The sequence below is a fragment of the Suricata suricatta genome, chromosome 3 (assembly GCF_006229205.1).
Source record: "Suricata suricatta isolate VVHF042 chromosome 3, meerkat_22Aug2017_6uvM2_HiC, whole genome shotgun sequence".
Taxonomy (NCBI): Eukaryota; Metazoa; Chordata; class Mammalia; order Carnivora; family Herpestidae; genus Suricata; species Suricata suricatta.
Genome location: NC_043702.1, coordinates 123842378 through 123857273, shown reverse-complemented (window position 1 = coordinate 123857273; position 14896 = coordinate 123842378). Strand labels below are relative to the sequence as shown.

General features: G+C 52.1%; 1 protein-coding gene and 1 pseudogene across 5 annotated transcripts in view; one reads left to right on the top strand and one right to left on the bottom strand.

Moving 5' to 3' along the window:
- Nucleotides 1-207: 207 nt before the first annotated feature.
- Nucleotides 208-14896, bottom strand: part of RCSD1 (RCSD domain containing 1) — a 65060-nt gene continuing 50371 nt past the window's right edge. For all 5 annotated transcript variants that reach the window (XM_029935084.1, XM_029935082.1, XM_029935085.1 and 2 more), the window contains 4 exons: nt 13508-13579; nt 9604-9807; nt 7021-7674; nt 208-1271 (listed from right to left, as the gene is read on the bottom strand). In XM_029935084.1, coding sequence (XP_029790944.1) covers nt 1239-1271; nt 7021-7674; nt 9604-9807; nt 13508-13579 — 963 coding nt within the window. In that variant the 3' untranslated portion in view covers nt 208-1238. The remainder of the gene's footprint in view (nt 1272-7020; nt 7675-9603; nt 9808-13507; nt 13580-14896) is intronic.
- LOC115288702 lies at nt 10481-10593 on the top strand (annotated as a pseudogene).

Here is a 14896-nt window from a genome sequence, read left to right as displayed (position 1 = left end):
TCAAATCTGAGGAAGAACCAACCCTAAAGATTAAACACTTAATCTGGATTGGCATCTTCGGGCGGCAGTGCATCAAGAGGGGAGAAGGTATTAGTCAAGGAATAGGGAGTCAGACTCCTCTTCCTGGCAAAGCCCCCGGCACTTTCCGCAAAGAACATTAAAGCGAAAGCTACCCAGTGAGAACAGAAGGAAGACCCAACCATCCTCCGGAGTCTGAAAAGAGAGCCTGGGCTTTATTCAAGAGCAGCTTCCCGGGGACTCTGGGAAGCATGTGTTTGTTATGTACCTTTCAAACCGTCACACTCAAAGCGCCACCCAGGAAAGACCTACTCCATGCTCAAGGATCTCCTTCTGGAAGTGCAAATCTCCCCTCCCAGGATACATCAGAGGGCAGGCATTGTTAAGGTACCCTTGCCCTGCACAGAGCAAATGCAGCGCCCAGAGCCATGACTCCTCGGGACATCTGCTTCGCCATGAGATTTGCTCCGCGCCTCCACATCCTTGTTCCCAGCAGAAGAGGGCGGGCTGAGCCTGTCACCTCCCAGTGTACCATCAACCAGAAAACTACCCAGAAGTAAAAGCTCCGGTGGCTGGAACAGGTCCCTATCTTTCTCATGTTGCAATAAGTATCACTTTCCAGTCCAGTATTTTAAAACTTGGTTGGCCAGTTCAAATTTGGATGAAGCTGAGAGATCGTCTGAGGGTCTTGATGCAATCGAAGGTCTTCTGTCACTTACAGGACCTGTATTTCCAGCAACACTAGGTTCCTTTGTTCCTAGCCACCTGAAATTTGTTTTTACATACATCTGAGAATCATAAAAACTTCAGAACAGTAAAAGAGCTATTGCTTTACACAAACTAAATCTGATAAGCTAAATCAGAATCCAGTTCCGACGTCAGCCGCAGGGACAGGTGGGTGTGGAAAGGATTCAGGCCCCGCAGTTGACCAGTATTCCTGGGAGTTGCCACCACAGTAAATAGTTTTAAGTAATTTTGTTTGTTTTTAACCAGATCCATCAAGTGACACAAATCCAGCTGATACAAGGCTGCTGCCCTCTGGCCGATGTCTGTCTGTGAGGGGACATTCAGTGTGGAGACCTGGAAATAACACGCTGGGTCTTCAGGCTGCCTCCGACCCTCCACGTAATTCTGCTTTGGCGACGGCTTCACTTGCTGCTGCTACTGTTGCTTCTAGAGAGAGGTCTCCGGCAGCTTTATCACTAGGCACAACGGGCACTTCACATTTTAGTGTCCTGGACAGGAGTGTCATTCTGTGAACAGAGGCCGAAAGAATGAGTTAGGAAGAGAGTGCCGGAAATCCTGACACTCAGCAGATCTCCATGGGGAGGCCAGATCCAGCAGTAATGATAACCCTAGTAGAAGTGACGGTAAAAATAATGTCATGTGCTTGATGTAGTTTTTTTTCCCTTCACATTCATCAACCATGTATTCTTCACAAAAGCATATGAGCAATATGAGGTATTTCTATTAGCTCTGTTTTACTGGTGAGGCAATTAAGGCACAGCAAGGTCAAGTGACTTCTTCTAGGTCACATAGCTAGGAAGTCATGGAGTCGGGATTCAAAACCAAGGATCAGAGCCTGAGCCCTCAACTATTCGGTGACACTGCCTATTTCTTGATGCCTGGCTTCTCGTGTCCTTCCTGCCCTGGCTTCTTATCTACGCATTCATTCCCACTCTGTTTCATCTTTCTTGCACTGTTCCAAAATCTTTGGTGGCATAAAAGAACAGAAAGAATCAAAAATAGAAGATGGATACTTAGGAACAGGACAGGAAAATAGCTATTGATTCAACATTCATCCAAAAGTACTAGCTTTAGCTCCTTCTGGAATGAGATGCACCAGGCCTTACCACCATGGGTTCTCTGGCTGAGAAAGAGGCATTTATGAATGTACCCAAGCGTCAGGTGGCATGTGCTGTGGGCCCCCGAATGCACTATACTGAGCGTGTGGAGGCGCCCGAGTCTCTGGGGGTGTTGGCATTGGGCTGTCGGGGAGGGCCGAGATTCAGCAGGAGGATTTCCAGTAGCAGTGAAGGTAATCTCGGTTGGGGTGCAGGCATTTCTGGTGGAGGGGACAGAGGATGCCTTGTGCCTTGTGGAATGGTGGGTGCTGTAGGCTGGCTGGAGTCCCGTGCCCCATCATGGGGAAAAGGGAAAGGCTGAGTGGGGTGAACTCAAATGGAATCAAAGGTTTGGGAGTAGGAGAGTAGACACTGAGGCGGCATTTTCGGGATGATGAATTTGGTGCTAATGTATAGGCTGGGTCTGGAGACCAGGAACTCCATCAGGAGCGGGTTGTGATTGTAGAGCTAAGGGCGGGCAGAGGTGGGGCCACGGCAGAGAAGATGGACAAGGAGGGACAGTGGAAGGCATTAAATGGGAAATCCCCTAAGACCTAGGGATCCACGAGGCAGCGAGGTGGGAGAAATGTAAGTACCTCATTAGCTTAAGGATAACAAAGGAATCTGGGATTCCAGCGGAATGCAAGTGAAGACACAGCTAGCAGCACGAGTTTGGTTCCGAGTGTGAGGGGCTGGCAGGCATCCAAGCACAGTGCCTTGTCAGTGTGGGGCAGGAGTGGAGGTGAGGTCCAACCTTAGAGGTCAGTCACAAAACACAACAGCCGAAGTGTGAGAGTCAGGGCTGAGGACAGAATGTGGCCGCCCTTCTTTAGAGGGGCTGAGGGAGGAGGGGGTGTGGGAGGGAGGTCGATCTGGCATTCCAGCGCTGGGAGAGACCACGGGACGGAGGTGGTGTTAGCAGCAGGCTGCCCGTGTCAGCCCCTTCGCATAGGTGAGGATGATCAGTCTTTCGTGGCACTTGTGAGCTCCATCCTTAGTTAAGAGACACAAGGGGAAGCAAAGGAGAAGGAGATAGATCGATGGGGGAGGGGCTATTTCTTTAGGACTGGAGAGATCTGAGCAGGCCTGTAGGCAGAAGGGGGTGAGCTAGAAGGCGCTAGAAACATGGAAGTATACATGGATGGATGGGAAACCCTGAGTGTAATCCCTCATTTAAAATGCACAGACACTCTACAAGTGTTCTGTAAAAATGCCCAGAAAACAGTATTTGGGGGAAGCCGGATCACACCAGATGGGGGTGTGTCTTAGCAAGCGGGGGCCTGTTCTCAGATGCACACTCCGAGGATCTGAGGCAGGCAGCGCCCTGGCTGCTCTTCCTTTCAGTCACCCAGGAGGTGAGGTCATTTGCAGAGCAGGAGGGGCTGAGGGAGGGGTAACTGAGTAAGGTGGGTGAAAACAGGCTGACAGGGATGCAGCAGGCGGGTCTCCAGGCAGCAGGGAAGATGGATGTGGCTCAGCCTGGTTGGAAGAGCTCCTAACAGGTCCAGGCAGCATGGCTTTGTGACTTCCACCAAAGACATGCACGAGGCTTGGCAAAGAAGGTGCAGGGACAGTGGCTTAGCTTTGCAGATTAGCAGAGGGAGAGGAGGTTAATGGGAAGAGGGCAATGAAGGGGTGCTTGGTGGCTCAGTTGGCTGAGCATCCAACTCTTGATCTGGGCTCAGGTCATGATCCTAGGGTCATGGGACTGAGCCCCAGCGAGGAGCCTGCTTAAGATGCTCTTTCTCTCTGCTTCTCTCCCCTGCTCGGATGTGTTCTCTAAATAAAAATTTTTAATTAAAAAAATAAATGAAATGAAAAATGAAGTGAAATGAAAGGAAGGCAATGCAAGGTAGCGCTGAAGTGTCAGCCATGGGCCTGGTCCCCATGACTGCGCTGGGTGCTCAGTGTAGGACAGGTCAGAGGCTGGAGGGGTGGGTGGTGGGGCTGAAGAGGGAAAGTAGAGGAGTATGTTCCCAAGAGAAGTGAGGAGCGACAGGCCAAGAATTGAGGCTCAGGGACCTCCCCACTTGACCAGGAGGGAAAAGTAAACAGTTATAAAGGCAGGGGAGGCCCAGGAGAAGGTGGGATCTCATCAGCTGAGGGAGAAAGGAATTTCAAATCAAATACTGAGAAATCAGGGAAAACGCCTGGGAAAAGCAGCAGAACTAGGCAGTCAGGAAGCCAGCACTTCTTGTCAGTCCTACAAAGTTTTGAAAGTGATGTCAAACGTCTTGAGTGTCGCCATTGGGGTAAGTTTGTCTTGGATACGGAATGAACATCTGAGAAGCACCTGTGTTACAGTGTGGGCGCTGGATCGTGCCCAGCACCCTCTTTCTGGGGGTGCTTTGCCTACGAACAGAATGCCAAGCGTTGTGATCGGATATAGGCAGCCTGTTCCAGAATGGAATGTACCAGAACGGCTCATTCTTTAAGCACCAAATGTTAAAATACTTGTGAGGGACTGTGTCCCAGGCAGTTAACCCTCCACAGAGCTGAGGTCGGGCCTACTTAGGCGGCCTTTCCCTGCTCTCTTGAAGGAGTCGCTCTGTCCTCTGTGCCTCAGAGTGCTGCCATTCTTGGAAGAATCACGTTCATTCCCGTCTTGTTGTTTATTGTGGGTGTTGTTCGTTTCTGTCTTATTTGTCGTTGTTACTGAGGGGGACAAGAGGGTGGGAGTCAAGGCTCCCAGGATGAAGGAAATCCGCAACGTGCAGAGATGCTGTGTGACGGAGCTTAGTCTGATGACCAGAGCTGGTGTCCATCATGTCAACATTGAGCCCTGCGGTCTTGGACAACTCATGTCCCCTCCTGGAACCTCAGCTCCTTCCTCTCTAAAACCAGGGGGTTGGACAAAGGGTGTCAAAGTGTTGTGTCTCGGTGACAGGTCAGGAGGGGGAAAAGGATGGAGACGTGGGGGGCAGGGTGCTACCCTCTGTGACCCGGGCTTTGATTTGGAAGAAGAGAGTTCCCAAGGGTACAGACATCCGGCCCCCTGGCCAGCGCTGTCAGATTGGGGGTACACAAGTGACCCGAGAGGTTCCAGGTGAGCCTGTGGCAAAGCTGACAGAGTTTCTGCAGGAAGCCTTCTCTACCTGAGACCTCCCTGAAGCTTTTCCCCCCGAGGTGACTTCTTAACTCTTCAAGACCAGAAGATGCTGTCAGTGACAAGGGGAAGTTCTCCTGGCACAAAAATAAGATGAAGCAGCCACTGGCAGGTGACCATGTGGACTCAGTGGCTTCATTGCCAAAAAGAAGTGAGGATCTGAGGGGCGCCTGGGCTGCTCAGCTGGCTGAGTGTCCAGCTTTGGCTTAGCTCATGACCTCACCAGTTCGAGCTCTGCTGTCAGCACAGAACCTGCTTTGGATCCTCTGTCCCTCTTTCTCTGCACCTCCTGTGCTTATACACACTCTCTCTCAAAAATAAATAAGCATTAAAAAAAAAAGTGAGGATTTGAGGCAGGTGTTTGCATCCGGAACACCTGGTGGCGATCAGATCATGCATCTAGAATGGACAGTGCTGAAGAAATGCGAAACATCTTTGTCTAACAGCCCAGCCACCGAATCTTAGTCCTGCCTCAAGGGCCTTTGGGACTCACACATTCTTCTCTCCTAGTGTGAGTGGGAATAATGTGAGGGTCCCTGGTGAGTCCTCCCGCTCCCAAACACATCAACTCCTCTTATATGTCTAGTTGTATCATTAGAGATTATTTCGTTTGGGTCAAGCAGTTTTCTCGCTTCTTTTAAAAATTCATTCGTCCACTCAACAAATACGTTTTTTAAGAGCTACAGTGTTCTGGGTTCAGTAGCAAGTGCTGGAAATCAGCGAGGGGAAAAAAGTAGAGAGAGATGACGAGTAAACAAATAAGAGCATATCACACCGTGATGGCACAGTGGAGCCGTGGATGAGAGTAGATAAGGGGTCCAGACAGATCGAGGGACATCTGAGGGATGGGTGGAAGGGTCCCAGGCAGCCGGCAGCCGGGACAGAGCTCTGAGCACGGGGTGAGCTCGGTACAGCTGAAGAACAAGATAACTACTGACACGGCTAAAGCACAGTGAGGGGAAGGATCAGGGACGCCAGAGAGCAGTCGCCCCTCACGCAGGGCGCACGAAGGGACTGTATTTACCCTGAGTGCACTGGGACGCCGTGGGACAGGGGGTGGGAGGCGTAGCGGGTTGCATACCCAAAGATATGTCCAAACAAAGCCCCCAGTACCTGCGAATGTGACCTTACTTGAAACTGGGATCTTTGCCAATGTAATTAAAGATCTCAAGATGATTCTGGATTTAGGGTGGGTCCTACATCCAATGACTGGTGTCCTTCTGAGAGAAATGAGGGGTTTGGGGACAGAGCCAGGGAAAGACCACAGGAAGACAGAGGCAGAGATCAGAGTGCCGTGCCTAGAAGCCAGGGAAAGCCAAGGATTGTTCACAGCTGCCAGATGCTGGGAGAGGCAAGGAGGGGCCCCAGGGGTTAACAGCGGCCATCAGAAGCTAGGGGACAGGCATGGGGCAGAGTGTCCCTCCGAGCCTCCAGAGGGAGCAACACTGCCCACACCTCCAGAATTGTGGGAACATACATTTCTATGGTTTTAAGTTCCCAAGTCTGTGGTGATTTATTGTGGCAGCCCTAGGAGACGAATACAGGAGGTGAGTAATTTAGCCATGAGTAGGTGATCTACATACACACACACACACACACACACGCACACGCACACACACACACACACACACACACACACACACACACACTCCCGCACACAGTTTCTCCTTCGCTTGTGCTTTGAGCTTCCCCAGGAGAAGCCCCTGCCCGCTGCCACATTCTGCCTTCTTCAGTGCGCCCTAAAGAGCTGATGGTCTGCCATGCTCACCCAAGGTGATGGGAAGGTGAACCCCTCCATCTCTGAGCCCAGGGCCCTTCCTCAGTCACCTCAGTCTCCACACACACCCAGAGCACAACAGAACTCTGCGTGGGCAGGAAGGTGGAGATAGCATGAATGTGCCTTTCTTGTCTCTCTGTTCCCTCACCACCTGCAAAGGCCTGTCTCAACCCAGTGCCTGTGTGTCTGCACACTTGAGCTGATCATCGCGGGAGTGTGAGTAGGCACGCCTGGCCCTGGCCCTGCCTCCTCAGGTGAACACGCCGGCCACTCACCTCGGTCTTGGGGGCCTCATCAATGGGGCTGCAGCCTGGTTCCAGAACGGTCCCCTCCTCGGACTTCTCCTCGCCCTTCCCCTGTTCAAAGTCGTGGCCACCCTTCACTCCTCCAGGGGGGCTTGGTGGGGCCTCCCCCGCAGCTTCCTCTGCCAGCTCCTTTGTGTCCTGGCTCCTCGGCCTGGGCTCATCCTCTTCATTTTCTGCCTTCTCCTCCTTCACCTCTGCAGACTTTTCTGTCTGTGCTCCGGCTGGCTTTTCCCCTGTGGGGCTCCTGCACCCATTGGCTGCCTCCGGGTTGGAGGCCTGGGCTAGAGGAACAGCCTCCTCTTCAGAGGCCCCCACAGCCTTCCTGTGATGCTGGGCTTCCTCCGGGGCCCTGCCCTTCTCCTCCTGCTTCTCAGTCCTGCTGGACGTCCTCCTCAGAGGAGGCTTCTCCTGGGACCCCAGCTCCCCCGCCGGCCCCTCGCTGGGCAGTGGGGATCCTGGGGCCTTGCTCTTGGCTGGGAACACTTCATCCCCATTCTCTTCCTTGGCACCATTCTCCTGGGAAGACTCGGGGGCCCTGAAGCCTCCCAGGTCCCCACAGTCCGACTGGGACCTTCGGAATCGCCTGGAGGGGGGGCGCCTTTTTATTGAGCCCCTCGTCCGCACCTGGAAGAACGTGTGAAGAAAAATTATCCACAGCCTGTTAAAAAAAGGCCAAGAGGAGGACTGAATGTCCCTTCAATGTCCAAAGCACTGTTCTGTCAACCAGCCATCAAACGGTCATTTGATTTCCCAGGAGAATGTACACTGTGTGCTGGGGCCCCGGGGGTGTCGTGAAAGCACATGGGAACCCATAGGTTTTTGTCTCATGAAATGCAAATGCTTTCCATCCATTAAAAATAATAACCTCTAATTTTATTATCCTGTGAAACATTCATCAGTTTGGTGTCTGACTTACCAATTTGATTCTAACATTTGTTTTTTCAATTGCCTATAAATAGCCAGTTGCTCGAATGTTCTTTGAACAAGCTTTACCCTCTAATAGGTTTCCCCATAAATTGGCAGATTGAATAAAATCTATCTCTATTGCAAATAAGAGTCCTATTTTAGCATTTAGGAAATTATACTTTGACAAAGGTGAACCCAAGAGAGAAGAGGGTTAGGGACCTGCTGATGGCCTGGCCCAGCTCGGGGACCTCATGGGTACACCTCGGGACAGCTGGTGACCAGCTTCGCCCCTTCCCTGGCGGGGCCCTCCCAGCCCTCCCTGAGCTGGCTAACGCCAGGAGATGCCAGACTCCTTTGCTTCCCCAGGGCCGGGCCCACCGTGAGCAGAAGCCGTGGCTCGGACGCGTCCAGCAGAGTGGCTGGAACACCCTCTCCTCTCTGGGAACTGCGCAGGCCTTGCCTAGACCCACAGACTTGGCCCGAAGCTCAGTGGAAATGTTTATTTGGATGCCCTACTTTGTTCATGTGACGTGTCCTTTAAAAATTTTATAGGTAAATTAAATCTTATTTTTATAAACTTTAAATCTTATTTTCCCATGGGCTTACATTTTGGTTGTCAATTCTAGTTCCTTCTCAGAAATTTGGAGTCAGTACTTGGTTTATAAGGGCTTCCCAGGCCCTTTGCTGAGACCCTGGTGCCGCAGCCCCATAGGCTGTCCAGTGCGGCCCAGCCCTCGTGATCAGAGGGGTTCACGTAGATCCCTGCCTCACTCTGCTGCTGTCAGGAGGCTAAAGCACCTTCTGCAGAGACACGGCTCTTCCTTGGGGTCCTCTCTGCCATCAGGGGTCTCTCCCTGGTCTCACTCTGGCTGAAGACCTCCAACCTACCCCCAGCCAGCAGATTCCAGCCTTAGCGCCAGCTTGTTTCCCCGGGGCCTTACCTGTTTCTACACACTTGACTTTTTTCCCTAGATGGATTTTCTTTCCATCTATAACTTTAACGTTATATCCATTTGCCATCTCTTATGTCGGCCCTCGCCTGGCTCTGGCCCAGATCTGTGGGGCGCTTGCACGGACTGTATTGGACTGTACCCCTGATTCTTACTGTGCACAGAGGCAGGCGGAGGAGCTGATGAAATAGCACACAGCCATCAGGGCATCTCTGCAGAAACGAGCCCTTATGTACGGCTTTTTGCGAAGGGAACAGCTTGGATGTTCTTTAACTGGGTCACCCACAAGGATTCACATCAAGCCAGAACAGGGTGTTCTGGAGTCTTGGCGACCCAGCCCACCCGCTGCATCAATTACTGATCAGGCCTTCAGCGTTTCTTCTCAGCTTCTGACACAACTCTGTGCAGCTGGGATCGGTCCTGAATTCTTACCCCTCTCTCCAGAGGCTAGAGCATTCCACCCCGCACTGTGCCTTCCGGGCGAGCGGCACAGCTCCTGGGAAAGGGGCTGAGAGGCAGGCTAGGCAGAGGGGTGATCCCAGTGACATCACCAGCAGGAGGAGACATTTCCCTTCTGTTGAAAACCAACTCCGACTGCAGCTCAAGTGCGTCTCCCTCTCCCCAAGACAACACCAGGGCAGAAAGAATTCCAGACTGGCACCGGACTGTGCCCCAGGGCTTCGGACCCGGACGTTACCTTATTGTAGCTGGGCAGATGGCTGCCCTCCGGGGGCTGGTCAAAGCTGACCGGCACCTCCTCCAGCTCGCCGGCCTGACACCGCACACCGGGGCTGCTGGGGGTGGATGGCGGGCTCTGGAATGGCGACACCACGGCCTTGAGTCCAGGACTCTTGGGGGACGCGCCAGGCAGCAGGGCTGCTGGGTCAAAAGCTAAGTTGGCCTGCCGAGAAAAGGTGAGACATTTCAACCAGGGGTGGGAGAAGACGGGCATTTCTGCGTGAGCCCGCTGGTGCCTGGCCTGGAACTGGTCAGGACGAGTAACATGGGGCTTTTTGCGTTACTTCCTGACCAGTCATCCGCTGTCACCTCGTGTCCTGCCCACGGAAGCACTACCTACACAAGCCATCTTCGGCTACCTGGCTTACCACAGGCTGCCCTCCAGAATGCCCAGAAAGTACAGCTTTGGCTCCAACAAAAATACCCTAGAACAGCTCCAACTTATAGACAAAGAGGCCAAAACAGTAGCTGTAAGCACCTGTGGGCACACACTCTCCAGCAAGTCAATGCCCTTTCTCAACGTTCTCAGCGGAGCCAATACAGCCACTGCCCACCAGATGCCTACTATTTGTTGGCACACGAAACTTTTCCCTCTCAGACAGCCCCACATGATCCATTTTGTTCTCATTGCAAGCATCAGCAAAGTGGCTCAGGAGCCTGCCCTGGGATTCAAGCCAGGTCTGCTGGTCTCTTAAGCCCTGTTGGTAGATGGCCAGACAGAGTGGTGGACACAGCAGGCTGCCCAGCCCTTCCAAGAGGGAGCCCGTGGAGCAGAAGTGAGTGTGTGCCCCACTTAGGCCATGGCCGGGCAGGTGAAACCAAATTCAAATGCATCTATCGCTTCTCGGCCTTTTGGCTAAGATCAAGTGTAGTATCTGTTCTTATCAGTTTCAAATTCAAATGCATCTGGAAGGCAACAAAGGGGAGAGGCTCCTCAAAGGTAACCTCGGCCTGAGGGAGCCAGAGCGGCGTGGGGGGCAGGGGCGGGAGCAGGGAGAGGCAGGCGGTGGAGAAGGTGCTGGTGCAGAAAGGCCTGTGGGGTGGACGGCAGTCAGCACTGGGTCCTCTTTGGCGCCCTCTAGGGGCAGTCCTTCTGCTCTGCCGCCCTCTGTGTCTCCAGATCCGGCCCAGTGGTGTCCTCCAAAACAGTGAACAGCAGGGGGACTCCCCAGGAAAGGACAGTGTGAGGGACAGATGGTGTGGTGGAAAGTACAGAGGCTATCCACACAGACAGGCCTGACTGCAAAACTCAGATCTTTTCACTTAATAGCTGCGTGACCTCCAATGAGTCCAATAAACAGCCTGAGTCTTGGACTCTGTTTGTCCAAACCAGTTAGCCTGACCGCCTGAGTCCTTTCTGGTCTGGTCCCTGGCACTCGTTCCTGCTGCCACCCACTCACAGTCCACACTCCCCTCCTCCCTCCAGAGTCCCCCTGGTGCCCCCTTGGCTGGAAGAAACACTGATACTTATTTGTACTGTGATTTAGAAAAAGACCTTACAGCAGGGACGCCTGAATGGCTCAGTTAAGTGTCGGACTCTTGATTTCTGCTCGGGTCACGAGCTCTTGGGTCATGAGTTTGAGCCCTGCATCCGGGTCTGCACTGGCAGCACAGAGCCTATTTGGGATTCTCTCTCCTCTGCCCCTTCCCGACTTGTTCTCCCTCTGTCAAAATAAATAAATAAACTTTTTAAAAAAAGGCCTTATAACGTGGACGAAAGTGAGTCATGGTAAGTATTAAGAACACAGAAGTTGCACAGCCATGCTGTGGGCCCAAGCCATGTCAAAAAGCACCATATACTGAGGGGCTGTGACAGGGCTTGAGGGCAGTGGGCACTCGGGTTGGGAGTTTCAGGAGGTCTCCCTCCCCGCCCAATTTTAAGCTGGAAAGTTCCCTCTGTAAGACTACTTGCAAATAAAATACATTTTGCTAGCCAGCAGGCAGGAAACTTGAACTTGGAATTATGAACTACTCCAGTGAAGAAAATCATACCCCAAAAGTCATCTAAGACTATTTAGAAGGCAAGTCTAGCTGATGATGCATTTCTTAGTTCTTGGCCCCCTGCTTCCCAACAAAGCAAGGGCTCCTATGGGATCTGGCCAAATTGTATCCTCTTGCTGACATTCTTCTTCTTCTTTTAGAAGGAGGCTCCAGAATTCAGGACCCTGAGATCAAGACCTGAGCTGAGATGGGAGTCTGACACTTAACCGACTGACTGAGCCACCCAGGCGACCCCTGTTGCTGATAGTCTTAATGAGACTGAGGATCAGTGATCACAACCTTCTCAGTGGCTGAGCTGCCCAGAGAGGCTCCTCGCTGATGGGAAAGGGGAAGGAGACCAAGACTGCGGGGCCCACGGCAGGTGGGAACTTACTTCTGGCGCCTGGATAGGGGCTGAGGTGGGCTGCAGGGGGGGCAAGGGTGCAAGTCCTGGACTACACCCCTCGGCTGGCTGCGCATCTGGACCCCTGTTGAGAGACCCTCCTTATGGACGCAGGAGCCCTGCAGCCTCCAGGTGGCACAGGTGGTCCCTCCTCCCCACTGTGGTGGTGCCAACGGGGCTTTTCAGTAGGAGTTAGACTTCAGGGAGCCCCCACCACCGTCCACAGGGCAGGCTCACTGCCAGAAACCAGATGGTTTTCTTAACCTGAAATCAGGCCTGGGCTCTCCCAGAGGTGGAATTGTAGAAGCGGGAGCCACTTGTCTTGGCACGCCCCTAACAGTGGTTTCAGAACAGTGTCCACGAGCTGGTTTTCTTAGTTGGGCCCAGACGGGAGGCTGTGGTGCATCAGAGCCTGGCTCCTCTCCTGGGTGGTGCAGGGACCGTGGGGGAAGCCCTTGCATCTTCCTCAGGCCTGATCCAGACATACCTCTCTCCTCTGTGCTTTGGCTCACGCTGTTCCCACACCAGGAGCACCTTCCTCCTTCCTTTCTAGCCCCCCATTCTTGAGGACCGACTCAGGGTGTAGGTGTTTCATAAAGCATTCGTTAATTACTCCTGCCCACTCTACTCTCTTCTTGCTCTAAAATTCTAGAGCATGGCTCTCATCTGGGGTGGCGGTAGGGGGCAACTGCGTTCCCAGGAAATGCCTAGGGACATCTTTCAACGTCACAACTCATTGGAGAGTGCTACTGGCATTGAGTGGGTAGGGACCAGTGACGCTGCTAACACCTTGCAATGCACAGGGCAGCGCCCTGCCACAAAATTATTCTCCGCGAACACTGCCAGGTTGAGGAACTCTGATTTAGAGGAGTAGGAGGCGACACACAGCAAGCACACCATTTGGACCTCTGGTGTTTACGCTCCTTTATGTCTCTTATTGTCCCATGTGTGACAGTCCGGTCTCCTCCAAAAGGCTGTGAGCTCAAGTACACTGCCACGTGGTTCAGACCCATCCCCAGGAAAGCCAGTCAGCTGTGGGTGCAATGGTCAGGGCTCTGGGTTCACAAGCTGACAGATGGAGAGGCAGGCATTCCAAACAACGGATTTGGCCATGTCAGGGAAATGCCTAACTGCTAAATTTCAGCCCTGTGTAAAGCTGATATGGTTCGTGGGGGCTTGGGAGGGAGGACTTGACTAGTCCTGGAGTGTTTCTTGGGCTAAAATGTCTTTTTCCTGTAAGATTCTTGAGACATTATCCACCAACTGGAGTTAGCTGTTAAATTCATGAGCTCATGAGTGATAGGATGTTTACGTGAGTTCTTTTCCCCTAGATAGGGCTCCTCATCCTTCACAGCTGGTTATCAGAGGTCAGCTCTTCAGGTGATAGATGCTGTACCCCCAGGAGCCCCAAAGACATTCACATGTTGGGCAAGAGGTGGGCGGGGTCAGAAGTAGCAGTGGGCAACCGTTTTGTACTTACCTGAAGCTTTTCGATCAGAGGCGAACTCTTCACCTTGAATTTAGGAGGGTGGCTTACATTGGGTGGTGATTTCTATAGAGCAAATGGACCAAAACAATGGAATCAGTGAGGTCAGTGGAGGTGGGGTGGCTGGAGCCCCGATGGCCCCGGTGAAAGAAGAGGAGAAGAAGTTGATTTCACTGCTTTCCCACTTAGCTTTAGCACCCCACTCACCTGGTCGGGGTCTGGGGGGGGTCCCCTCCACCCCACCCCACCCTCACCTCACCGCACAAGACCACTTGAATCTATGAAATCAGAACAGGCTGGACAGACTAAAACACAGGCGGTCTCCTGTTCTGGAAAGGATGACTTCATGGTCATTGTGAGGCAACAGACTATGTCTGAGGGGATGAGGTCTTCACCTCATGACCTTCAACAACATGAGCCAACATCGGGAGGGAATTCCAGAGAAAAAGGGCAAAGTGACTATTCTGTTTCACAAACAACAGAAGAAACCACAGACCAAAGGTGAAACCTTATAGAGGTAAAACTGAAATTCTTCCCTTGAACTAATGGTATTTTGGGAAATCCAAACCACCAACAGTGTTATTTATAGATTATTATTTTCCAAAACATTGTTCATTTTGATTAGGCAGACATTTACTGAGTATCTACTACATTCCAGGTATTATGTTGCCTGGTTATACGCGGATGAACATGATTTAGTCTCTGGCCTCTAGAAGCAGTCAATGGCTGATACATACATTAAACCTGTTAAGTGTCTGACTTTGGCCCAGGTCATGATCCCATAGTTCATGGGTTCGAGCCACACATCGGGCTCTGTGCTGGTAGCTCAGAGCCTGGAGCCTGCTTTGGATTCTGTGTCTTCCTCTCTCTCTGCCCCTCCCCTGCTGGTGAAGTCTCTCTTGGTCATTCAAAAATAAATGTTAAGAGAATTTTAAAAATAAACAAAACATTAGGTATGTTCCGCTAGTTGGAGATATCTTTGCGATGAATGCATGTCAGGAATCTTGTCTGCATTTTACTTTATTTAAAAAGATGGACCCCTTCTTGTTTTGTTCCCTGCAACCTGAGTCTGGTTCTACTGGCATATGATGACATGATGGTGATGGCGGTGGCCGGGCCCCCATATACTCACTGACCGGAATCCCAAAAAGAACACTCACCTCTTGGAAATATTCTGAGATACTTACTGAGTGAGGAGATTGTATTTTAGTGATGAAAGAGGGAAGATTTACTCAACTGAACTCCTTGTGACCCTTTTAAGGCCCACCCGTGAGGCAGAGGCCCTGGAGTGGAAGTTTCCAGCCAGGACCCTGGCTTTGACAGGAGGCGGGCAGGCACCCGGATCTCAGCCCCCAGTCCCCACACCAACACCCAGGCAGGTGG